General features: G+C 44.2%; 1 protein-coding gene across 1 annotated transcript in view; it reads right to left on the bottom strand.

The window, feature by feature from the left end:
- KIF5C (kinesin family member 5C) overlaps positions 1-26,699 on the bottom strand; it is a 158,299-nt gene that overhangs the window by 45,411 nt on the left and 86,189 nt on the right. Inside the window, exons 11-14 of the mRNA XM_047722402.1 lie at positions 19,022-19,170; positions 8,704-8,879; positions 3,686-3,754; positions 1,001-1,207 (exon numbers count right to left, since the gene is read on the bottom strand). Coding sequence (XP_047578358.1) covers positions 1,001-1,207; positions 3,686-3,754; positions 8,704-8,879; positions 19,022-19,170 — 601 coding nt within the window. The remainder of the gene's footprint in view (positions 1-1,000; positions 1,208-3,685; positions 3,755-8,703; positions 8,880-19,021; positions 19,171-26,699) is intronic.

Consider the following 26,699-nt stretch of genomic DNA (forward strand, 5'->3'; position numbering starts at 1 on the left):
GAAGCCCTTTAAAAAGCCTTCCTTCGTGCAGGTGAATACAGAGTTCGGAGCATTTCCCGTCGGCTCTACGGTCAGCAGATGAGCACTCTCCAGCACCATCTGCTACTTGTGGCCCGGGAGGACTGGATGTTTTCCACGAGGCAAGCTGGGCACAGTCCCATGATACCAGGCCATTGGGCCGAGGTGCCAAGGGCAGCCGGTTACAGCCATTCGGCTTCCTACCACCTATTTTCCAAGCAGAAAAGGACAAAATGGAAACATCGCACCACCAGCCACCTCACCAAATGTGCACTGGCCCTGGGGGGCTGCTAGCTCACTGCACACAGCGGGCAGTGTCTTTGCCTGGGAGCACCAGCTCCCAACCAGGACCATCAGTTCCTGGCTGTGGCCGGAAGTCATGGGGAAGGAATGGGTTTATTCAGGAGGTTGTAAACAAGAAGTGCAATCCAGACCTTCCATCGGTCACCCACGCACATTTGTTACTATATTATTACTAAATTATTACTATATTTGTTACTATAATACCTGTGATGAATTTATTGGTATTGTAGCATAGGCACAGGCCTTCACTGAGTGCTTTATATCAACGTTCTCTAATTCTCACATATTGAAAGGGGCCTGTTATTAATCCCATTTTTTACAGATAAGGGAATGAATACTCACAAAGTTTAAACGTCTCAATTAAGGCCTCATAGTTGTAAAGTCACAATGTTAGCTAGGATTTTTGTGGCTCCTAAGTTCTGCATTCTCTTGACTATTCACAAAGCATCCCTACTAAGGTTATAAAACTCCTGGAAAGAAAACAATCCCCAGTTCCAGAACGAGTGACAAAAGTCACCTACGTGAGGTATTTCAGTTATTGGAAGATTTCAGAGAATGCCTCTGACACTGAATAACCACCCTGCCAGCTGCCTTCCTATACAGTGTCTGTCAACAGACGTCAACATCGAGTACAGGAGCAGCGGCCCAGAGTCCCGCCCCCAGAGGCAGATGCTCCAACCGTTTTCTGGGCCAGCTCATCTGTCAGCTGCTCATTGGCCCTGGTCTTGTCCTCTACTTCCTGTGACTTCTGGTCGTAATTGACAGCCAGCTCTTCCAGGGCCTGGAGAACTTCCTTCACTTCATCTTTGGCTGCCTCATTCTCAATCTGGAGACGTGTCAGCTCTTCCTGGATCTTCTCGTAGTCTCTTCTTGTGGAAGCCAAAAGCTGGGGAAATGAGATGACATGGAACTGATGAACGTAATGTTCAAGCATTTCTGTGCTGTGTTCTATCCCAAATAAAGTGATTTTAAAAACAGATACGGGTGGGGGTAGGTGGTGTGGGGAAGGGCTCCTGGGTGGCTCCGTTGGTGAAGCCTCAAGACTCAGTCTGGCTCAGGTCATAATACTGAGCCCTGTGTTGGGCTCCACACTGAGGGCGGAGCCTACTTAAGATTCTCTTTCTCCCTTTGCCCTCCCCCCTCTCCCTGCCGCTCACGCACTCTCCAAAAAAGCAGATACAGCATGCTCAGCATGACTAGAAATCCTACTGTTTATCTAGATAATAATATTTTTAAAAAATAGCATGAGGTTTCAAAAATCTTTCTTTTTCTTTAATTTTTATTTGTTTAATTATTTATTTATTTAAGTTTAAAGCTGCATAGGCTGAACTCAAAGAATTGATTACAAATCAAAAATTTCTGGGGCGCCTGGGTGGCTCAGTGGGTTAAAAGCCTCTGCCTTCGGCTCAGGTCATGATCCCAGGGTCCTGGGATTGAGCCCCTCAGCGGGGAGCCTGCTTCCCCTCTCTTTCTCTCTGCCTGCCTCTCTGCCTACTTGTGATCTCTGTCTGTCAAATAAATAAATAAATAAATCTTTTTAAAAAAAATTTCTACACTCTGCTGCTGCTGGCTCTTCCAAATGCTGAACAAAGAATGAGCGGAGTCATCCCAGAGGACAACGGTAATACTTGCATGGCTGTTAACATTATCATTACTCCACAGAGTCAACCAAAACAGCATACAAGGACAACTGTCAACTTCTCTTTATATTCATCTTGAATGTATGGAAGGATATATCCCAAACATTAACATTAGTTAAAAGTGAATGACTAGGCTTGTGGACGTTTTCATGATCTTCCTGCCTATTGTATTTTCTGACTTTCCTATGTAAAATTGGCAATATAGAAAAAAAATATTGAGTTTTAACTGTTACATAAAGTAAGTTTATCATAGGCAGTTGTACCAAGTTAGAGATGCAAAGGCATAGAATGAGAGGAAGAAGGCAGGAAACATGAAGCAGATGGAAGACCCAACCAAAGCTAAGAGAAAAATCAGTTTAAAATGACTGCTCTGGGGCGCCCAGGTGGTTCAGTGGGTTAAGCCTCTGCTTTCGGCTCAGGTCATGATTTCGGGGTCCTGGGATTTAGTCCCACATCGGGCTTCTTGCTCAGCAGGGATTCTGCTTCCCTCTCTGCCTGCTGCTTTGCCTACTTGTGATCTCTTTCTCTCTGTGTCAAATAAAGTTTTTTATTTTTTATTTTTTTTTAAGATTTTATTTATTTATTTGAGAGAGAGAGAGAGCACAAGCGGAGGGGAGAGGCAGAGGGAGAGAGAGAAGCAGACTCCCCGCTGAGCAGGGAGCCCGATATGGGGCTCGATACCAGCACCTGGAGATCATGACCTGAGCTGAAGGCAGATGCCCAACCATCTGAGCCACCCAGATGCCCCCTAAATAAAGTCTTTTAGAAAAAAATAAAAATTAGAAAGTAAAATGATCTGATTGAAAAAGCATAGATGATCTCCCTGCCAAGGGAAGTATTTGGACAAGGGCCACAATCATTGCCCTGGAGCAACAAAGGAAAACAAAGAGGAAAAAATGTATGGCTGTAGAGAGAATTTGCTCTGTGGGAAGGCTGGGACTGGGGACATGAACCCAAGCCACCTAGAATTATATGATATGATCCAGTCCATAGCAGTTTAGCAACAAAGCAGAAAGTACTCTAAAGCACAAAAGAGAAAAAATACTTCGATGGTGCTCAGCAAGAGAACCGCTAATCATCTATGTTTGACAGATTGGCTATCTACCCTTTGCTTAGGTTCCTATTTGTAAAATACTTGGCAAAACACAACACAATAAAGACACTCACTAGAGATATTAATGCCATCCAGGGAAAGACTGAAAACAATTTGGCTCCTTTTTACTGTACCAAACACATACTATGTGAGCACTTGGACCCCCTTCCTCTTTGTCTTCCCCTCCCCTCCCCTCCATCTCTACTTTTTTGTTGTTGTTGTTATTTAATTCCTACAAGATAGTATGAGAACATAGTGTATATCAAAGACCCGAACCAGCTGGTTTTCAAAGCTGGGAAAAAACTAAACCAGCAAGCAACAGGAGTGCTGGGCACTGGGTATGAGGAATTAGAATCACCTTTGCCCAACCACCAAACTCCTTTATCTCTGCTCTTCAAAGACTACGCGTAGCAACCAGCTACTCACTCTCAAAAACCTCAGAGCTCTACCAAGTCAGGTATTTATTTTCAAAAATCAGCTTTAAACAGGCCCTGAAAGGAAATCTGCCAGGAAATGTCCACATGATTCAATGATTTTTGAAAAAATTCTTTACAAATTAAATCTCTGGAACAAACATCAACAACAAAGAGTAATAAGAGAACTTCATAAAAAAAATTATTGCATTCTTTACCTCGTCCTGATCCAGCATCTGTTGCTTTAGCTTTTCAGCCAGCTGGCTCTGCTGGTTAATTTCATCATCCTGAAACGAAACATCATGTTTAATGTTTTTGGGTTACTTATGTCATTTTTGATATCCTGGTTTCCCGACAACAGTCGGATACCAGAGTGCCAGCTGTAAGCTTTACTGATAAGATGAAGGGAATGGTGTGGTGCTTCCTCATAGGTGAGAGACTGGCTCTGGGATCTTGATTTGGTTAAAGTTCCTCTGCACCTTTCTCAGCAGGTGAAACAACTGGGTATTCTGGGATATAAAATATCCTACATATTGAACTAAATTCCTGCTCATCCAGAAATCAAAGATCTAGGGTTTGGGAATCGGAAAGGACTTTGAAGCTAGCACTCCCAATTCAAAGATGCTAACAAAAAATAAGGCAGTGAATTTCGAACCATCTGCACTGTAATATATTCATGTTCCAAATCTCGTCAAACACATCAATGACCAGGAATGCTGCCATGTGATCAGAAGGAGCGACCAGTATTTCCACTTCAAATCTCTTAGAGAGACTGGAGAACATTCACTAGAGAATTAATCTTCGGCATGAGCAGGTCTCCCACTTGATTAGAAGTTAATTTTCTTGCCAGTCTAAAAAACGAAAAAAAACTCAAGGAAGTGGGGGTGTAGAAACGATAATGCTTACTTTCTGGCCTATCATTAAAGTGGGAAATGATCTCCCCAGAGGCCATTTGCTTCCGTCACTCTCATTTCCTGCCACTAGGTGTCACTGCCACAAAAGCCAGAGCCGTCGGCCTCACCCTGCCTGGTCCAAACGCGTCTGCCTCTCCCCGGACTCTGCCCACCCAGCTTGGGCAAAGCAGCAGGCAGGACAGCATTTCACCAGGGGGACTCAGCCTTCACCATAAAGATTTTCATTAATTCAAATGCAAATGTGAAGCCTCCGCTTGAGAAAAACAACTTTGCTTCACCGTACCCCGCCCTTAAAAACAGGAGAAAAATCCTATTTGGTAACACTTCTAGCCTCCAAACCCCATGCAGAGTCAGATTCAGTATTTTAGGTCCTCCTGCATGCCTGGTGCTGCCCAGATGTTCTCCCAGCAGCCCAGAAAAATCCTGCACCCCACCTTCTGGCTTTTCCAGAGGTGAGGTTACAGGGGTGAACTCAAGGGTCTGGGTTGCAGAACCCCGTGGGCTATTCTCTAGCCTATTTGGTCCTGTGTATGCATACATTTAAATCGGACTGACTGATCCATGGAGCAAGAAAGTCCTAAAATCAGGATTACGGGATCTCTACCTCATTTTCCTTTGTGTAGAACATCTTTTGGCCTTATTTCTTCTCTGTTCAGGGAACCCCGTTTCTACTGAACTTTTTACACCCATGTTTCTTTAATGGTTTGACAAAATGCTCATGACTTTCCTCCCCAAATCCGATTTCTGGCAGGAGAATTAGGGAAATTACACTGAGTGAAACTGCCAAAAAATGGTACTTGCACAACGAGGAGACTATTCTGTAGGGCATATTTCCTCTTTTACTTTATAAACTTAGAATGTCAGTTACCAGGAACAATTTTTGTTTATGTTCCTTGGCACATAAATATTAAACATCTTAACATAAAAGACTCAAGGAGTTTAACATCAGGGAGCTGCCATCCCTTCCCCTGGGATACATAAGCAAGAACTCCAAGTGATACAAATCAGGAGAGAGGCAGAAGGGTGAAGCCAGCCCTTTGTTCTTACACTGTGTTCGCTTCAAAGCCTGAAGGTACAGCTCCCTCCCTGACAGGTGAAAAGCCAGGTGCAGTGATTTTTGAGGTACAGTAAGAAACCAAGGGCCACCAGCCCATCTGGGAAAGATATGAGGAACAAGGATTACATTGTAAGGACATGAATGACTTATACGAGATACCTCCAAGACTACACTTACCCTTTGTTAAGGTAACTTCTCCAAGGAATTAGCATAGTCTACCATAATCTTAAAATGTTTTCAAAACTTCATAAAAAAATGTGCTGTGCAGTCTATATCTATACATTCGAGTGCATTCCTTAGAACATGCTCCCTCTGATGCTGACTCTTTTTTTTTTTTTAAGATTTTATTTATTTATTTGACAGAGAGAAATCACAAGTAGGCAGAGAGGCAGGCAGAGAGAGAGGAGGAAGCAGGCTCCCTGCTGAGCAGAAAGCCCAATGTGGGGCTTGAACCCAGGACCTGGGATCATGACCTGAGCCGAAGGCAGCAGCTTAACCCACTGAGCCACCCAGGTGCCCCTGATGCTGACTCTTAATCCACAGACAACAGATTTCAAAGCACTTGTCAGAAAATATTCTTGTTCTTAAATTTGCTTGCATGTGAAATGGTGAGCCGTCACTTGGTCACGTGCCACCTTTAATTATAAAAAATGTCCTCGTTGCAATGGTAATTAGTGGAATAAGGTTCAACATATTTCTACTTGCACTTAATTCCTCTCCATATTTCCTCTAGTATTAGAGGAAATGAGAAGTGAAAGAAACAGGGCCAACACCAACTTGCTCTTCTTGTAACTCTGCTTGCAACCCACCTCTGCACCACCCCCCCATGCCACATAGGATGGTGTTCTCCCTTAAGTAAACAGAACCCAGAAGAGAAAGAAACCACTACTTATTGAGCAATTGCTACACACTAGAACCTTTTAATCCCCACTGCAACTTTTTGAGGACGCAGATAGGAGCCCCAAGCTGCAAATGAGAAAAACATCTTCAGCAGGGGAGGCCATTCATCAGTCCAAGCCCCAGCATCATTAAGACACAGGTCTGACTCTAAAGTGTATGTTTTTCCATCGCACAGTATTGCCTTTGATGGTAACTATCCTGAGACCCCTGGAGGGACAGCACAGAGGGGCAGAGGGGGCAGCTGGGGGGAGACTGTGCAGTCTTTCTCCCACAACATTCTAATTAGATTCATTAGGGTTGACAAGTTCCTCATCTAAATTACTAAGACCAAAACAGGATGACCACAGCCCTGGGAACCAGAAGATACACAGCCTTGTTCCACCTCTGCCACCTACACGTGACATAAACTGGGCAAGTCACGTACTCCCCGGGCTAGCTTCTCACCAGAACGGATACTTTCAGCTTCACCACTCAGTAATCTACGAAGCTGCTCTGTCTCAACTCATGTGTTCTCAAAGGTACCAAACTACCCATCTCGTCAGAAGCATGAAGTACCTTCTAGAACCTTTAAGCGGAAGACAAATAAGAATGACAGCTGATGAGACATAATCAGGCAGTCCATGGGTAGAGTCACTAGAGTCAGACCACCAGCTTTGGGGCCCTCCCTGGCTGAGGCGTGTGGGCTAAGAACTCTCTCAGATCCCAGCAACCCCTGTGAGAGACCACAGATGCTAACCTCGAAATGTGTGCTTTAGAGGATCTTCAAAGTACATGCTATAGGAAAATGACATAACAGGAAGTGTCCGACGCTTATCATCAGGAGGCAGAGACGCTAGGGTCAGCTCTGCCAGCTACCACCTGAATATCCCCAAGGCCTGGCATTCTCCTCACTCATCACTCAGTCTTCCTCACTACATTTCAGAAGCGACACTGAAGACTCTACAGTCTCTCTTGGGTCAATGAAATCTCCTTATGCTACCAAAGGAAATGATCCCAATTCCAACCATGGCAGGAGTCTATTCATAGAAAACAAAGTGTAGAATCAGGTTATCATCCCTCATGCAAAAATCTTTGAGGATTACTAACGTGAACTCATCATTTCTAAAGTGAAAAGGAAAACTGCAATATGTTTAAACAATAGCATTTCTTTGGAGAAATCAAGAAATTGCATACACTGTTAACTTACTATTGATCTCCTTTTTCTCTTACTTTGAGGTTTTGCATAATCATATCTGGTTAGAAATGGAAGGATAACAGTATGTCAAATGCCTAAGGGCAATTAACCCAGCTCTCAAAGGTGTGAATATCTCATTAAAGAGGCTACCAAAAGGGTAGGAGTGTCCCCAGTTTAACGCTGCGGTTACAACGCAAATTCCCAGAGTCCTAGATAAACAGAACTTGCTTCACATTTTGCTTGTAAAGGTGATGCAGACCGAGCTTTACTCAGAATATACAGGCCTGTAAGATTAATGGCAATGGGCACATAACAAAGCGGTTTCAGCTAAACCAGAAGTGTCCCCAAGCACTCTGAGCCAAACCACAGCAAAAAAGATTAAATCAGACTAAAAATATCAGCAACCTTGATGAAATGAACTGAAAGGATTTAGAATATTCCAAGGGCAATATGCCAAGGTCACATGAGACATCAATTTAATTTCCTATGCCTCCAGGATTCCTAGCCCGACCTTAACTGGAGATGAACAGTGTTCTCCAAGGTCTCTTTTCCTTTGGTCCAACTTGGGCATTTACATGACTATTTGAGCCCCAAAAGTCTGCCATAAAATTAGACAACCCTAACAGCATGTTCAAACTATTTCATTCAAGAGTATTCCTCTGAAAACAGATTTACCAATACTGGACAAGCTGTCCAACCCCACGCCACTACCATGATTCCTCATCCCAGGGCCTGAGAGCTACATGATTACAGAACACATTTAACATTAGGAGCCACCACACTGTCACTACAGCCGGCACTACTCTTGAAGTTTTCAAGAGGTGAGGAACAGGCCCAGAGAAAAATAGAAGAGACAATTAAACAAAGATCAGACACACTCTCACCACCCCCACTCACACTCAGTGATGAGCCCCAGTCCCACATCTAGAAGTGAAGACTATCTCTCTATCTAGACCAACTCTTCAGTCTTCCAATCAAATTTCCATGAAAGCTTCCATTCCGGAAGAATCAAGTTCCCCGAGTCTGCCCAATCAAGAGTTAGGGTAGATATTAGGAAGACAGACATAACATCAGTCTGCACCCCCCTACATCAGCCCCGTGGGGCTTGAAGCTGCTTCTGGCCAATAGGTCTAGGACCTGCCACCTTTAGTCTCAGAGCCAGAGTGAGGACTATAATCTCGGGCAACAGACCTTATCATCCAGCTGTCTGTAGAGACTGGAGATCTCCTCATCGTACTTCTCCTTCTCCTCTGCAGAGATGCCAGCGACAACAGGAGCAATATTGTCTATGATGGGGGTGTTGTCACAGGGCTCCAGGGTCTTCTGGTCCTTAGCACTGATCTGTTCATCCTCGGGCACAGCTTCTCCTGCAAAGCACAAGAGGATTTGGAGATTGAAGAAATTCAGCAAGTAACTCTACAGGAAGAGTTCCAAAAATAGCCACTCCCATGCAAAGACACAGAGGACACAATCAGAGCTGTTGTAGAGAGTTAGGGCTTGTGTTCTCTCTATTTGACAAGAAAGGTTGTAGTTAACTGACCAAAACTAGTCTAAGGAAGAAGAGGGCTATGTAATACTCCCTCTCTCATGATGCATCACTTAAGTACACGGCTTCCACCAACCACTCTTCCCTCCCCAACCCCCACCCCCAGAGAGAGAGAGAGATAGGGAGAGAGAACATGGATACAGAGGAGAGGGAGAAGCAGACTCCCTGGGAGCCCAATGCGAGGCTCGATCCCAGGACCCTGTGATCATGACCTGAGCTGAAGGCAGATGATTAACAACTGAGCCACCCAGGAGCCCCTCCATCAACCCCTCTTAACTAATACAGCTTGCAGTGACATCCAGAATTTTTGTGTACATTTTCCTTGTGTTGGGGAATATTCTGGGGTTTTACTATAATCATATTCTATCTAGCGGTTGACTCCCAGGGAAACAGACTTCTGAGGCATCCTAATTACCAATTAATTAGGTTACTGTTTCATTAGGAGAAACAGCCAAATCAAGGAAATTCACCACTACCAAAAAGAACACTGCAGGGCCCTAATCCTCTGAATCTGAGGGTCTCCAAATCTCAAGGAGAAAACCAGGATAGCCCTGGACCCAGGAGCTCCGACGGACATAGCACAAAAACACGTTCTACTACCATCCTCTCCCCTAGGAGGGCAGAATTAATTGGCTCAACTGGAGAGTTCAAATAGAATAATTTCTTATGATGTCAAGTAGACCCAGGAAAGAAAAAGCAGCCAACCCAGAATGCCGTGCAGAGACCCTGCATACCACCTCTCAGTTTGCAGACCAGCACATACCAGTTCTCGGTCTGCGGAGCGGTGCTTGTCAAGGCCTTGGAAGGCAGCATTACCAAACTTGACTGTTCAAACTGAGGGGCAAAAGCGAAGGTCTCAGGCTGGTCGGTAGCCTAGCCCCAGCAAGAAAATCACCTTGTGAAGACAGACTGCTTTAAAAGGAGTCTGTGAAAACCATGTGGCCCAACTGAGTCTCTCAAACATCATTTTGGAAAGCAAACCAAAACCAAATACGCTTTTTCCATCACAATGTTTACCATCAACTTCGTACTCCGTTTGCTGCCCTCAGTGAACGTCTGAGACGTCCCAAGACTCACCCAGTTCTCAGCCCATAAAACGCGTTTTGTGGAAAGTCCCCAGGAAAACTGCTCTAAGACAAAGGGAATTTCTGAAACAAACAAACAAAAACCGGATCCCCTCGTCTGTGGCTTCATTAACAGTATGTATCATGCTTCAAGGAAGCCACCTGAAACTGTACACATTTATCTCAATATAAACAAAACACTTTGTGACGGGTTAGCTTTGCTGCTCCAGATTTCATGATCTCACCTGATAATTACAAAATGGCAGGAAGGCTTCCCTGTCAAATAATATTAACATCCAGTGATTTCGTTTTTGCATCACAGTTCCATTTGAACCAAAACCTGGAATAAAGTATTCCTTTGCTGAATAGAAGGCTGAGCCAACCCTTTTTTCTTCTGAAGCTCAACTAGACTGTACTGTACCTACGCTTTTTCTAAAATTATTGACCTGAAACAAAACCAGAATATCAGAGTAGCCTTTGAACTGAACCTGAACCAAATCAATATTTCATTCAGTTCCAATTCCTGGTTTAAAACATCTGTCAGCGACCTTAGTGTGCAGACTGGATTTCTTCCAATTAAAGGATCTATATTCTCTACGGCCTGCTAAATCCACAGGCTATAAAAGCAGTACCATATTCTAGTTCCCAAGGATTTTTTTTTTTGCTTAAATATATATAGCTATCTTGTTCTAACCACAGATTACATACACAAAAACTGAAAGGCCCTGAACCTCTACCCCTCAGTTCTGTTCCTTCTCTAGAGAAATCCTCCACGAACATTTTCATGGATCTTTCCCCTATTTGGGTTATGAGCATATCTCTAATTTTTCAGCGCTACCTTCTGAACTTTGTGAACAGGGCAATGCAGTGCGGCATGAACTTAATCTTGCAGCTTAAGCATGATGAAGGTGAAATTCTTAAAGGTAGTAGACCAGAAACCAGGCAGAACACGGTTCTATTATCCTACACCAACTTGCCCCAAGTACAGAGGTGAGATACAAACACAGCTGGAAGAGACCTAGTCCCCGTGTTCCTTGGTTCCACATGGCTGAGAGCCAGGGCCACCACGAGGCTGAGGGAGCTAAGGAACCCAGGGATGAACCCTATAACCAGCAGCAAGTGATCCTAAATCTGCCCTCTTGTCCCGCTGAGGAATCACAGCCTCACTGAATACCACAGTTGCCCAAGGATAGCGCGGTTCATCAAGCCAGCCAACACTGCTACAAGGCACCCTGAAAGTGATCAGCAGACCACATTAACATCCCCAGCGCTATGGCAGGACGCCGAGCCACACCACACATTTTAGCGGATCTAATTAATCACAAGCCCATCTCCTGTTTCACCTCTTGGTTTGCTTTTTTGTAAAGGAAAAAACAATAATAATAATGCCTTTAACACAGCATTGTTTTAGAGATTTAATTACCGTAGTATATGTAAAAAAACACAAAGGTATTATCTTTTAAGGTCCATCTCTTACCCTGCCCTCTCCCTAACAAACTGTCAACTCTTCAGGCTGTGCAGATATTTTTATTTATTCTGAGATTATTGTTCCTGAGGTCTTCATAATACCTTTGTGGTTGTACTTAGTTCCAAAATAAAACACAATGTAGCCACACAAGTCCCCTTCAGGTTTATTTATATTATTACTAAAACAATATTTGAAACCTATAGCAGACTTTCTGGTTTCTCTTAAGCAATTCTACGAATCAAAGCATCAACATGTCACCTACAAAGCGACATCCAAACAAGGAGCTCTTCCCAGTTTATATTCCAAAGGTCGGGCAGTCAGGATTATTTTTTACAACAGCCATTCAGCCCGAGAACAAAGCAGCAACAAGCTGGAACAAAAGCAGCGGGCATCTGTGGGAGAGCACAGCTCCTGCCCAGAGAGGAACCAAGAGCTGGTTTTCCCAAACACTGCTACCCTTCAAAGGACCGAGGAAATGACTTCCAGAAGCGCCCCTGCTAACTACACTGTCCAGCTCATAAACACGTCTGGGGATTGTAAATTCCCAACACTATGCGAGACCTGACACTAGGCAATCTGTCTCCATGGCAATCTCACCACGTTAATCGAGACTATTCCCTGCACTGCAGCGGACTGAGTCTCCAGAGAAGCCCCCATGAGGTGATTACGGAACAACTGATTGTAACAAGGCAGACAGCTGCAAACAAACACTGGAGGGAAAAAAATGTTGTAAAATCTGGTGTGGGTGGGGAAAGGGGGGAGGGGAAGACCGGAAAAGGACCACCACCAAATGAAAAGGTGCATCTATTTTCATTTTTATTCCCCTTTTTGCATTAAAAGCAAATTTTTCTTGGTTCATGCCCTGAGGTTTTATACCTGCTGTCTATAGGGAAAGAGCTTATAATACTGTAAAGCATCTGATTTTCTACAATGAAAGCTCCCCCCACTCCCACTGGAAACCTTTCCCTTCTTTAAATAAGCATTCTGGCATTTCCTATTGTCAGATGTAATTACCTTTAAGGACTAAAAAGATTTGTGTGTACACAGGAGCATTCACTTGGAGCACACCTACAAGCTTTGCAGAGCATTTTAATTATAAAATGAAAACCTCCTGAGGGCATAAATAGTGTTTCTACAAAAAGTAAAAATCCATCAATTGCAATAAACAAGAATGACAGACTAATCAAAAATACTCGTTAGGGTTATTAGTTAAAAATTCTAAAACAGACTTTTTGGTTTTTTTGTTTTTTCAAAAAAATAAGAAAGAAAGAAAACCATAAGACTGCCAGTAATTCATTAAAATTTCACACATGAAATAGCAACGAGCTAGTTATCCTTTTCATAAATTGAGCCCCTAAAGCCTCTGGAGAACACAGAAAGGTAATTGCATCCTCTCTGCTACTCCAGGGGCCGAGGTTTGCTGGTCACTCACAGCCTCCGTGACAAACCACAGATCTGGCAATGGAGGTGCTTTCTTTTAATACCAATTAAACAGGCCCAGTGGCGGACCTAATGGTAAGTAATTTCTATATCAAAGAAACTAAAAGGAAATCTTTAAGTTGCCAGATGGGTAAAGGCAGCTGGCTACAAGATGTCATTATATAAATGGGAGGTTTTAAAGAAAAAAAAAAAGGTAATTCCTTTATGGGATTATTTTGCACACAAATAGCATCTTCTCACCCTAGTTCCTAAAAATATTGTAAGCAGCTTAAGACATTTTCTAATCCTTTCTGGAGTAATTTTCTAATAAACTGGTCACCCAGGACTCTAAAATCTCTTTACAGTCCTGACCTCTTGAATGGCCCCACCGTTCTCCTAGCGGTCAGTACTTTTATTAGTGTTTGGCTGTGCTCTCAAAAGAAGAGAGCCTAAGAGATGAGATGTCTCAAATGGATCGCTAACTTCAGAGCTTCTACTGGAGTCATGAATCGGGAGGGGGGGGGGGAGGCAGCGCGAGGACCAGCATCTTGGGTATCTTTAATGCTAAAAGGGCAGATTGTGCGGGAGCTACAGAGGCCACACAGCCCCACGAAGCCGGGAATCAGACTCCAGTTTGCAGACTGAGCCAGCTGGGGAATCCAAGCCTGCCGGCCTGGCAGGTTTTAAATTGTGGGGAACGAATCTGTTCTAGAGATTGCCGATTTTTCCACGCCTTCCCAGCCTGTGATGAAATAATTTCTTTGCATGACTTCAGCAGATGGGGTAAATCTACATCCATTCTGTTATTTACTATTATATTTAATTATTCGAGAGACACTGCAGATGTGCCCTATTTTCGGGTCATTTCTCTGCACTTCGGACACCTGGATTTTTCAGGGTCTCCTTTTCTGACTTAAGCTCCTGTAAAACAATCTTGCTTTTTAAAGGACAAAATTCAAAGAAGTATCAGAGAAGAGGGCATGTGTCAAGACTGATCTGGCAGCAATAGGAAACGGTGGGCCCATCCCCCTTCTGAGGGTCACAGGCCTGGGCCCTCAGCCCTCCCTCCCCAACTTGCCCATCAAGGGTCTTCTGGACAGACTCGGGGGAACCGGGCAGGGTGAACTGGGAGCCGTAATTCACTGAGTACAACCACCTAAATCTATCCCCATTCACAGGACTGTTCAAGTCCTTTCCACGAACATGACGAACAAGGCACACAGCTAGAGAGAAAAAACAACCCTGCTTCCGACAACTGCCCACTCCCTCTATCTGTCCTTAAGCAAGCAGGCTGAGTAAAATCCCTGAGGCTGCAGTGGCCCACAGAGCTTCCAGATTCCAGGAACTGTCAATCAATTTCAGCCCACAAGAGGTCACTAGCAGATTGGACTGGACAGGTGTTTTCCAGTCACGCAACACCCATTCTCATTTCAGCACCACAACTTCCTAGTGAGGAATGATCTCTCCCGGTGCACACAGGCTTGGTCAGAGGACACAGCAGAGGGCCCTGGGCTTCCTCAGCCGGAGCACACCATCACGCTCGGTCTCTCCCCTCTCTCCGGAACCTCTGCGTCCCAAACAGATAATTCGAGGAAGGGGGAGAAAACTCAAGAGGGCACTCACACCAGGTGCAGCCTCCAGGAGCCCAGTCTCTGGAGCAGCCCCAGCTTTGCCAGATGAGGCTGGCTGCTCGGCTGTTCCTCGGTTCTGTGAGTCATTCACAGACTTCTCATGCTTTGCTGTTTTGTTTAAGCTAAGCAGGGTCAATTCCTGTCCTGTGCTACCCAAGGAGCCTGGCCCTGTGGGGAATGGAGTGGCTCTCCTTATTCCTTCTTTATAAAAACAAGGCATGAGGCCCCCTTAAGCCAGCACACATATGCCCTGAGCCTTGCCTTAATGCCAACGGCAGACATGAATTACGGCTGGATGTAATTATGTACATTACTAGTCACTGGCCGTATCCTGAGAATCAATGTTCTACTATGCCCAGAGGAGAAAACTGCAGGGCTTGCATTTTGAAGTAGCCCATGAAGCTACAAGGAGTTGAAAATTGGTAGCAGTGGGGAGGGGTGGGGGTCTGGGAGAAAACCAGCCTCTAGGCATGGAATAGGGTAGTATTTCATAACGTCTGAATGACTTTGGGCAGGGAAGGCCCTGTCCTGCCCCACAGTCCCATTGCCACCAACTATATCAACTTCACTTTACATGACCTGCCTGGACCCAATCCGTCACTGCAACATTGTGTTCTTTTACGTTTCTGACTCCCTGGCTTTCCTGCCTCAGTCTACAAAACAGCAAAAATGGGAAAGCACAAGCATATGTACACACGCACACTTTTTCTCAGCTCCGCTCCTTCTCTCTTGCTCTCCCACGGCTGGAGAAGAGCAGTCAAACTTCTAAAATTATAAACACACCATACAAGGACAGACCCCTCTTCCCCAGCAGAGAATGCAGACAGTGGACAGTGCAGCCTTCAGTGGTTCAGCCCACAGGATGGCAACAAACAATACCCAGGATTCGCTGAGGTGAACTCAGTGGCTGACTCCTACAGGTTTAGAGCCAATGTGTGTGTCAAATTTCAAAAGAAAGCTGGAAATATCCTGCCACTTGGGTTTTACTGGAGGGGACCTCCTCTTCTTGACTTTATCTCTCAAAGTCCCAGCTCTCCAGTGGAAACAAACCACCCATGCTCTCATGATGACGAGGAATTAGGCCTGGTGCATGGGACACTATTGAGGAGCTTCTGGTCCCTTCCTTCCTGGTGTGGCATTTTTCACGCTCCTCTAACTGGCCTAAACACAAACCACTTGGGTTGTGCGCACACTGCAAGACAATGGAGAGACAATGAATCTCACAGTCAGTTGCCCTACGTTCAGATCCCTGCTCTGTCACCGAGCCACTGCTGGCAAGACACTTAACCGACTGAGTTATCCAGGTGTTCTCCAAAAAATTACCTTGGAACATAAATGTGGGGTGCCTGGGTGGCTCAGTCATTAGGCATCTGCCTTCAGCTCAGGTCATGGTCCCAAGGTTCTGGGATCAAGCCCCGCATCGGGCTCCCTGCTGAGCGGAAAGCCTGCTTCTCCCTCTCCTCTCCCTCTGCTTGTGTTCTCTCTCTCGCTGTGTCTTCCTATCAAATCAAATCAAATCAAATCAAAATAAATAAATTAAATGCATGAATGAATGAATGAATGTTAGCTTAGGAGGACAGGAGAGCTCTGCAGATCCCCTTCTCTATTACAGTCATTCAGTGATTACACAGTAGTGGTAGAGGTGGGTCTCAAGACTCTCTCCCTCTTCTCTTTCCTGCCCTCTCTCTAGAGACCCTCATCCTGTACTTCATAAAGCTCTACTACCATTTCTTTCCCTAGCTCAACCTGGGCCCTCTGAGCTCTAGACCCTTGGACCTAACTGCTTATTTGACATTGTCTCCTGGATGTTCCACTTCGAACTCCCCTCCTCATCTCCCCTGTCTCCAGTCTGGTTCTTCTCTGGTATTTCTTTTTTCAGTAACCTGTTCTACCCTCCATCCAACACAGCAGGCTGGAAAACTTGGCACTCTATCTCTCTGCAGCCAGCTCCTCACCAAGCTCTGCTGGTTTTATCTCCTCAACACCTCTCTGGTCCATCCATGTCTCTCCCTTTCCATTGCCCTCTCAATTCAACTACTGTAACCTCATCCCTGGAAGACCATCCTTGTTCCTGGCACGCCTCCTACCCTCTCCAGTCCATCTCCAACACAACCAATGGATCTTCAAAAATGCAAATCTTATCATATGATCTCAGTTGAATATCCTTGAAGGGCTTCTCATTGTTAGATTCTCATTGCTAGATAAAAACCAAAATCCTGAACAAAAACTGTTTAGCCCTGCACAGGACAGGTCTGCCTACCCCCTCCCCTCATCTCAGGCCTGTACTGCCCCTCTCCAGCTCACTACACTGACCTTCCTGCTGCTGCACGCCACCAAAGGTTGCCCCTCCGGGTTGTTGTAAATGTGGCTCCCTCCACCCCACCCCCACTTCTCCTTGCTGCTCCTAACTGCTCTCTTTCTCTCAGATCTTATTCCCTAGGTTACTTATCAGGGGAAGCCTTCACTGACTTCTCAGTATAACTAAAAGTTATAATAACTTTCAGTACCTTCTACTTTCCCTTTTTGGTATGCAGCACAGGCACATTTATTGATTGTGGAGTCTGTCTCCCTCATTGGACTATAAGCTTTGTAAGGGCAGAGACCATGATCGACTGCTCACCCCTTCCACTCCCGCAAAGGATTAAACATGTGTTTATGTAAAGTACATCTATGGAAGTCTGTCGTGTGCCAGAAACCATATGTGAGTTTTCCCGAATTATGTACATAAGGGCTCATGAAGGATCTCACACTGTGGGACATGGAAAACAGTGTTTTTCTAAGTAGATCTGCACAGTGGACAAAGTGGGGCAAACAATTAAAATGATACCAAATTAAAAGTCCAAAAGGGGAGAGTGCCAGGCAGGAGGGTATTAGGCAAAAAGGACAGTGGGCCGACCCTAGAGGACAAAGTTGGAGGATTGCAGGGGGAAATCGCATGGAGGATCGCAGGGGGAAAGCTTGGCAAGGGACAGGACAGAAGAGAAAACAACAAGGCTGGTTGCCCACTGCGCAATGTTCTAAGGCCAGTCCCCCTCCCTGTACCAAAAGCCTTTACTGAATGTTCCAATTGCCCAGCAGAGAACTGACCCAAGAGGATCCCAGAAATAGAACAAAATTTCATACAGCCGCTCCCCGCCTTGCCAACCATCCCTCCCCATTCTCCTAACTCCTGCCAAATCGCAAGGAATCATCCACCGGCCCCAGGTGCTGAATTATTCAATTATTCTAGCAGCTTTCAAAACATGTGTGCAGCTAGAAAATCTCCCAAAAAGAAAAGAATTGTGTTATTTAGGCTACTAGGTCATTTCTTGAGCCTCTCTTGAATCCTGCTTTGCTTCGCAATTGTTTTTCCATTGAATAGTAGGTCACTGGCACCCCACCTTTCCTAGCAAAAAAACAGCGGCAAACACAGAATCACAAGACCATCCACCGCTAACTCTGTGGTTACACATAGGCGGGTTCTACCCCCATCCTGCCTAGCAGCCCCCAGGCTCCTACACTCACCCAAGAGACTGAGGTGTACGTCAATGCCTGGAACTCGTAGTGGACAGTGGACACAGTGAAGAATATGGATCTCCAGCTATCCACTCTGCCCCTACACACACACCAACCTGCCTATTTCAGTTAAAACAACAACAACAAACCAGAGAGATTTCTACCTTCTAATTCCATCACAATGCTAAAATTCCCAAAATAATCTGTCTGCACTTGGATCTGGAAACCCCTCTTCAACGCCTCACCCACAACCCACCCACCCAGTGTGTGTCAGCTCTCTGAGATATTTTCTTTGAGTAGAACAAACCAAAGAGAATGTTTTTTGGGGAGAAAAAAAGAAAAAAACTAGTCACGAAATAAGCCTGTAAGACTCCATTTTAGCACAGAACTTCATTAGGAGCCTTCTATTTCTGGCTCTGAAGAAGCAGAGCACAGAGATCAGCTGGTCCCCTGAAAATGCAAATATTTGCCAGAGGTGACTTCTAACCCCAAGTCAATTATAAAACTCGCACAGGAGTGAATGACATTTTTCATTTAATCAAAAGTAGTCTGAGTCTCAAAGTCTCAGCCGCTGCACTCGAAACCTCAAACATGGCTACCAGAGAGGATTACACTAACATAGAGGAGCGGCTCACTGGAAATAGATTAAGGCAACCTTGCAAATTGCACTTGCCCACACTAAGCACGCCTGTCAGCCAAGTGACGGGGTCGGGTGGGCAGCTTCTCTACGCAATGAGAAAACATCACTCATTCACACAGATTGTTCCAAGGCAGGGCCAAGCTCCGCCATCATCCGGTCCTTCCCAAAGTGTCCCAGGATACCAGCTGTCCCAGGAGAAGGAAACCACACGTTCATGCCTCGTTCTTCCTCTCCATTCTTCCTTACCGTTTCTCCATCTGTTTAGCTCCATCTCCAGATGCTGGATGACATTCTTCAGAGTCTTGTTTTTCTCCTTCTCCTTTTCGTATTTCTTCTTCCACTCTTCTGCTGTCAGTTCCAGGTTCACAGAGACTGTATTCTTGATGGTCTTAGCCCTGGGGTCAAAGACAGAGGGAAAGATTCTGAGAGTAGCTATTAGATTAGCTAAATCATGAATACAATTAAGACTCAAATACTTTTGCATCCAAAGACTGGAACTGGGGGGAGCAGAGGGGACCCTGGGGTCTACCGCCACCTCACTCTGTTACTGGCACCACTGCCCATGAAGACTCCAAGCTCACCATCCCCTTTTCCCATTTCCCTCCTACCAGCCTAAATCCCAAGGCTTTTCCCTCGAATTGTCTCCCAGGGCCACCTCTTTCTTGGTTCCTGCTGCCACCATCTTAGTCTATGTTCTCAGCCCTGACTTACAGTCAGTCTTTCTCAAGCATTCAGCATCCTCCTCGAAGCATCCTGCATAGCCCTGCCAGGTTCGTCTTCCTAAGTAAGTTTCCTTTCTATCTTAACATTTATGAAACACTGGGGATATACCAAGACAATTGAGACAGAAGTCTACGGCCTTGCAGAGATTACAGGTTTTCATACCAATAAACCACAGGCTGAAGTAATGCAATCAGTTGTTTCTGTTCTCACATTTGGTACCTAGAATCATCCCCAATGCACTGAACCATGTCAACACATGTTTTCCAGGACAGGTGGGTCACTTAATGGCTTCAGGCCCAGCCAGGTGAAACCACGGCTCCCCTCTGAGCACATGACCCCCTCATCACAGGCCGCTGTCACCATGTAGGAACAGAGGGCCCACTACTCTCAGTTCATCCCATGTTTCAAGGAAAGTCAGCACTTGAATATTTTTATTTGTATCTCTCAGTTTCAAACAATGTCCCCAAAATAACAGGTATCGGGCAAACAAACATGTCTGAGGGCCACCATTTTGTCATTTCCAGTATAAGAGATGGGAGCGACTTTCTAGGGCATATGGCTGGGGGAGGGAGATGAAGCCACAGTGGATGTCTGTGTGGATCCACAAGTTACTCAAGGGAGCAAGTGATGAGAGCGAAGGCGGTGGCAGCTCTAGCTGACCTACACAAATGAACACACAAGCAGACTTACCGATTACAAAGGAAACTGACCACGACAGAATTCCACTTATTATTTACTTCTTAAGAAGGTGAAAACTTCATTAAAAAATGTGATATCCTGATTTATTTGCTCTTCCCTTTTCCAATTTAAACTCCCACAAGTTCTTGTACTGTCATATTTGCCAGCATTATCTGATACGTGATTCAGGTTAATTACTGTTGTCATGAAACGACATTTTGGACATTATTTCTATTTCAGGAGAGAAATTTCACCAGCCCCCACCAGGGCTACAGATGTCATTCCAAAAATTAATTCCTAAAGCAGACAACTAAATAACCCAACTGTCAAAAGAGGAGTGAAATGAAGTCAATGTGAGACTCCACTTAAGAATTAGTCAAATTCTCCATCATTCACTGTAGCTTGAGGCTTCTGTCCCCAGAAGGGCTCCAAGTCTAATTTTTCAAACAGCAGCAATTTTCTTCCTACTCGCAGTCCATGCCAGCTTGCCATTCTCACCTCGTCTTCTAACATCCATGGGCGGAGGTGTGTCTGCTCCGCAGAACAAGCACAAACAGTTCAGCCTGCATCATCACCTGAGTGAGTCAGGAAGTGATGACTCATCTATGGCTAAAATGCTTGTGGGCACTTAGGGCTCCATGGGGAGGCTACTGGTCTTAGTTTTTACACCATAATGAGTCTCTTAATGACTTCCAAGAATACCACAAAGAGAAGGATAGACCCCTCATGCTATATTCAGGCAGGGTGAGCCAGAAGTAGAGTGTTAGGAGAAGACGCAGCAAGGTTATCACTGGTATAACGGATCCTCATTCTCAAAGTTCTTTTTTTTTTTTTTTAAGATTTTATTTATTTGTCTACAGACAGAGATCACAAGTAGGCAGAGAGGCAGGCAGAGAGAGAGGAAGGGAAGCAGGCTCCCTGCTGAGCAGAGAGCCCAATGCAGGGCTCGATCCCAGCACCCTGAGATCATGAAGTGAGCAGAGAGGCAGAGGCTTTAACCCACTGAGCCACCCAGGTGCCCCTCAAAGTTCTTTTAAGCTGTTCAGAAAATTTTTCTTCCACTTCCAACACAGAAAGTTTTTCTTCCACTTTCATAGTGATCAAGGTCCTGGCAGAAAATAGATGGCCCATTCAAACTGCATAATTTGGGAAGAGTTTACCAAAGATATGGGATCAGTGTTGGGGGCCATCACCATGTGTAGGCTGAAGGGTGCACAGAGACAGGGACCTATGAGAAGGTGGCTGCCCGGTGACATCTGTAACAGCCTTTAGTCTGGGGACACAGCCAACCCTAAGTGACCCTGCAAGGAAAGCGCCAAGAAACTATACCCTGACCTCACTTTCTTCTCTCCTGATCCCCTCCTCTGATCCATGTTCCTTTCCACTGGCAGAACCTAACTTGAAGCCGGAGACAAGAGAGCACTTTTCCAGAGAGGTCACTGTCCCAGGGCCCAAAGCAGAGCAAAAAATGATACAGAAATGACCCACAGAAGCATTTGGAAGATATAAAACCCAACTCTAATTTGGAACTCAGAACAATGGTGGGAAAGCCTGCCTCATGCTACTGCCCTAGACTTCATTTTAGTCCCAAATGGGACAAAACATACCTTTCCATCCACTGAAAGTAGAATATAAAGAAACCAGCCAACAGTGATTGGAAAAGATGCTAATCCTCCCTAGAATTGCTCTATAGATTTTAAATAATCTCAAATAAAATCGCAGGAAGCTTGGGATGTGTGTTTAGAAATTGACAACTTTTTTTTTTAAGATTTTATTTATTTTATTTGACAGAGATTACAAGTAGGCAGAGAGGCAGGCAGAGAGAGAGAGGAGGAAGCAGGCTCCCTGCTGAGCAGAGAGTCTGATGCAGGGCTTGATCCCAGGACCCTGGGATCATGACCTGAGCTGAAGGCAGAGGCTTTAACCCACTGAGCCACCCAGGCGCCCCATGACAACCTAATTCTAAAATTTGTAAGAGAAAGGCAAAAAGGCCAAGAATAACTAAGACAACTTTGAAAAACAAAGAGGACAGAATATCAACACTTATTACACGGTCACAGTAATTAAAAGTGACTGAATAGTCCAGAAACTTTAGAATAGAAACAGAATGGCGGCATCTGGGTGGCGCAGTTGGTTAAGTGTCCATCTCCTGATTTTGTCTCAGATCCCAATCTCAGGGTTATGAAATAGAGCCCATATCCGGCCCCGAGCTCTGTGCCCAGTCTGCTTGGATTCTCTTTCCCTTTCCCTCTGCCCCTCCCCCTGCCACAGCATGCTCTCACTTGCATGATCTCTCTAAAATAAATAAATAAATAAATCTTTAAAAAAAAAAAGAATAATAACAGAATGGATCATCCAGAAACAGACACTAAACTACGACTTCATCTGATTTAAACAAGGTGCCCACACAACACAGTGGGAAAGAATGGTTCTTTCAATATATGGTGATTGGGGTGGGGTGGCAAGAGGGAAGGGTATGTGTGACCTTTATCCACTCCCCCAATATCACATAAAAATTCTATTCTGGATTGTACACATAAATGTGAAAGGTAAAACAATAAAGCCTCTAGAATAAAACAGGAGAATATCTTTAAGACTTTGTGGTAGATAAAGATTTCTTAAATAGTACATAAAAGTAAAGATAAATTTGACTCCATCAAAATGAAAAAAAAAATTATTCATTAAAAGTCACCACCAAAAACTTAAAACATAAGCTACAAAGAAGAAGATGATATAAGTAATACATGTATCTGATAAAGGACTTGTCCAAAATAACTCCTATAAATCAATAAGAAAAAAGCAGACAACTAATATAAAAACTGGGCAACGATTGAATAGGCACCTACAAAAGATGTGTCAATAAATACCCCCAAAATGTCACCTAACATCATCAGCCATCAAAGAAATGTAAAACAAAATAATAAGGATACCTTCACCCAATGGAATGGCTAGAAATTTTAAACTGATAATACCAAGTGTTGGTGAGAATGTGCAGAGACTATAACATTCAGTGCTACTAGCAGGAGTATAAATTTTTCCAGTCATTTGGGAAAACTCTGGTACTATCTGCTGAAGCTGAATATCTCATATCTATGAGCAATTCCACTCCCAGATACGTAACCAACAGAAACGTGGACAATATTCACCTAAAGCATGATAACCAATGTCATAGTGACTTCATTTGTAACAGCCCCAAATGAAAACAATCTAAATATCCATCAACAGTAAAATAGATACCACATATGCTATATTCATACAAAGAAATATAACCATGAAAATGAAACTACTACTACACTTCACAATGTAGTCAATTTTAAGGATACAATGTTGCATAAAAGAAGCCACGCACAAAACTGTAGTGTATGTTATTATTTATATAAAGTTCAAAGACAGGCACTAGTAATCTATGTTGATGGAAGTCAGGATGACACTTACCCTTCAGAGTTGGGTATTGATGGGGAGGGTGCAGTAGGGAGGCTTCTAGGATGCTGGGTGACGGTTCTATGTTACATATGTAAAAATGTATTGAGTTGCACACTTGAGCTTATGGATTTTATTATATGTATGTTATAATCAACAAAAAAAAAAGGTTAAGAAAAATAAAGTGATATAGAAAGAAATCGAGTCAGATACAAGAATTTCTAGATCATGGAATAAACTAGAGTGAGTCACTGAGAAAGATACCTGAATCTCTGTGCCTGGAGTTATTTCTTCTAAATAGAACAAACATTCTATCTAGGATGTTGAAACCAACCTTACAAGGTGGAATAAAGCTTATCTCAGTCTCTCATTTCTGTAAAAGACTTAGAGCAAAAAGATGTTGAACATCTACAATCTCTTTTGCTGTTTTTCTTGAACTTCAGGGAAATTTACAGAATAGAGAAGCCTAATCATTAGGTCCTGTCTAATTTGGCCACTCATACCTAATTCCCTTTCCTCCTGTGCAAACATTCAGTTTGCTGCCATCAGGTGGGTTGGGTAGTGGTCTACACTGGCTTTTTTGTCTTGTCCACTGTAGAACACATCCAAGTATCTTTTAACTTTCACATTCTTTCTCCTTTATTTTGGTTTTCCATATACTTGCTAGCTATAATCACACTAAACAGCATTACATCTGGACTCCATTCAAATACAGTGAATCAACATGGATCATGAGCACTCAAAGATGTGTTCTAGACACAATTCAGGGACGTGTGAGCACACACACGTGTATTTACTCTTTAATCTGGTTGCCAAAGAATTTCAAGTACCTTACAAGGAAGCAAAATCAACGGGACCACAAATACGGAGAAATGCTCCTAAGGCAGGCTTTCTGATTTTGTCTATCTGAAGCTAGAGAGCAACAAGCAATACCACCCAGCCCCTACAGTCCTGGGATGTTATCTCCCCGATATAGGAAACAAACCAGTGATCTGCAGGAACCTTACTCTAGCCATAAATTTACTGCTCACTCATCGTGTTTATACAACTATCCCACTGTGACAACATGTGTTAATCTCAGTGTGACCGGATCACTCCCAAAGGAACAGAGGAGTGTCTTGAGTCTTCATTCTTAAACACCCTGAGGCTTTTCAGCCAGAGTCCCCAAGCTGTATATAGAAATAAATGCCCATTCCACAGTTATATCCATAGCAAAATCCTAACCAAGGCTACTTAGGGGAAGACCTTAACTTAACTAACCTCAGGTATATACCCACCAGCAAGACCTGCTCAGCACTAATAAGCCAAATCTTCAAGGTACAGTTATCAGGATTTCTGTTTTGCAGTTTTTCTTTGTTTCTGTTTGCTTCAGAGAGCCAAGCACAGCTTAAATAATATATGATCCAGACTTGCCCCAGATATAACATCTTCCTTTTCCCCACAGGAAGGGAACCAGGACCCAGTTTTTAAAAGACCTCAATGCTAATGAATGTTAACCACCTTTGAAAAAGAATGTTAACTGGGGCGACTGGCTGGCTCAGTTGGTTAAGCATCTGCCTTTAGCTCACAGCATGATCTCAGGGTCCTGGGATGAGCCCCACATCAGCCTCCCTGCTCAGCAGGGGGGAGGGGGGACCTGCTTCCCCCTTTTCCTCTGCCCCTCCCCCCTTCTATTCTCTCTCTCTCTCTCTCTCTCTCTCTCTCGCTTTCAAATAAATAAATAAAATCTTTAAAAAAATGAAAGAAAGAAAGATAATGTTAACCCCAGACCAAGCATAGCAAAGAGCACAGGCCACAGTACATTTCCCACAGAGATTCCCCACAGGGAGACAGTCAGAAAAGGACTCTTAGACATATTTCACTGAGGAGTGGAAGGAAGACCCTGCCCCTTGGTCCTCGAGCATCCTATTTCCTGCCCAGCACCTCTAGGTCTCTCTGTCCCTGAATTTGTAGTTTACATGTTCAGAAGCATACATCCAGGCATCTAGGACTGCCAACCACGTCCATCTCAACCACTGAGATTAAGCCCCCATGGGTGACAACTACAGGCATTCTCGTAATTTGGCACTTGAATCAAGCCCTTGTTGGAAGAGGAGCCATCCTAGGACTATTCGGTTCACATCACTCTGCATGATAAATCCCACCCCCACCCAACTCCTCAATAAGTGCCTCTACTTGTACTTTCCAGGCATAGTTCTAACCCATATACATGCTACATATCATAGCAGTTTCTTCTAATTACTCTGGCCTCCCTGAGAGAGCCAGAAAGATGTTTTTTCTTGGTATCTTCCTACCTCTTATTTTCAGCATTTTCCTTCCATTGTACCTTACAACATGTATTTATCACACGATCATGGGGACTTGAGAGTCTAAAAGTCACAGGGCAGGTTAGGGGACTGGAAACTCAGGCAGGGATTGATGCTGCAGTTTTGAGGCAGAATTTCTTCTCTATGAAACCTCAGCTTTTGCTCTTAAGGCCTTCAACTGATTGTGTAAGGTCCACCCATGTTGTGGAGAGCAATGTGCTTCTCCTAAAGTCAACTGACGTAAATGTCAATCTCATCCACAAAAAGCTTTGTAGCAACACCTAGATTAATGTTTTATTCAATAATTGAGTACTACAGCCCAGCCAAGCTGACACATAAAACCATGATCGCTTCTAATGTGTTCTGAGTCCTAGTCTCCACATAAAACACCTAACCTTCTTCTGGAAACATGACTCTTGCAGAGCACCTTCCCATTTCCTGGTGAGCCCATTTTCCTTGCTTGTGAGTGGGGGGTTAAGGGAATGAAAAACTAAAAAGCTCTAAATTTTGTGTCTTCTGGACAGTCTTGGGAGACTCTAATCTCCCAAGAAACAGTGAGAAATGACAGATTTGGATGAGGATGTGGCACCTGGTTAAACCTCCATCATCCAGAGAATATCTCCCTCCGAGAACACAAATTAACCTTATTGGTGTTTCAGCCACAGGCACTGCAACGGGGGATGATCTGAGACTTTTTTCCATTCTATGTCAAAAAGTATAGCTAAGGGTCTGCTCTGCCTTGGCCAAAGTGCTCACTCTTACCCTTGCATATAACTTGTTATCATGATCTGGTGAAC

This window comes from Lutra lutra, chromosome 3, assembly GCF_902655055.1.
Source record: "Lutra lutra chromosome 3, mLutLut1.2, whole genome shotgun sequence".
Taxonomy (NCBI): domain Eukaryota; kingdom Metazoa; phylum Chordata; class Mammalia; order Carnivora; family Mustelidae; genus Lutra; species Lutra lutra.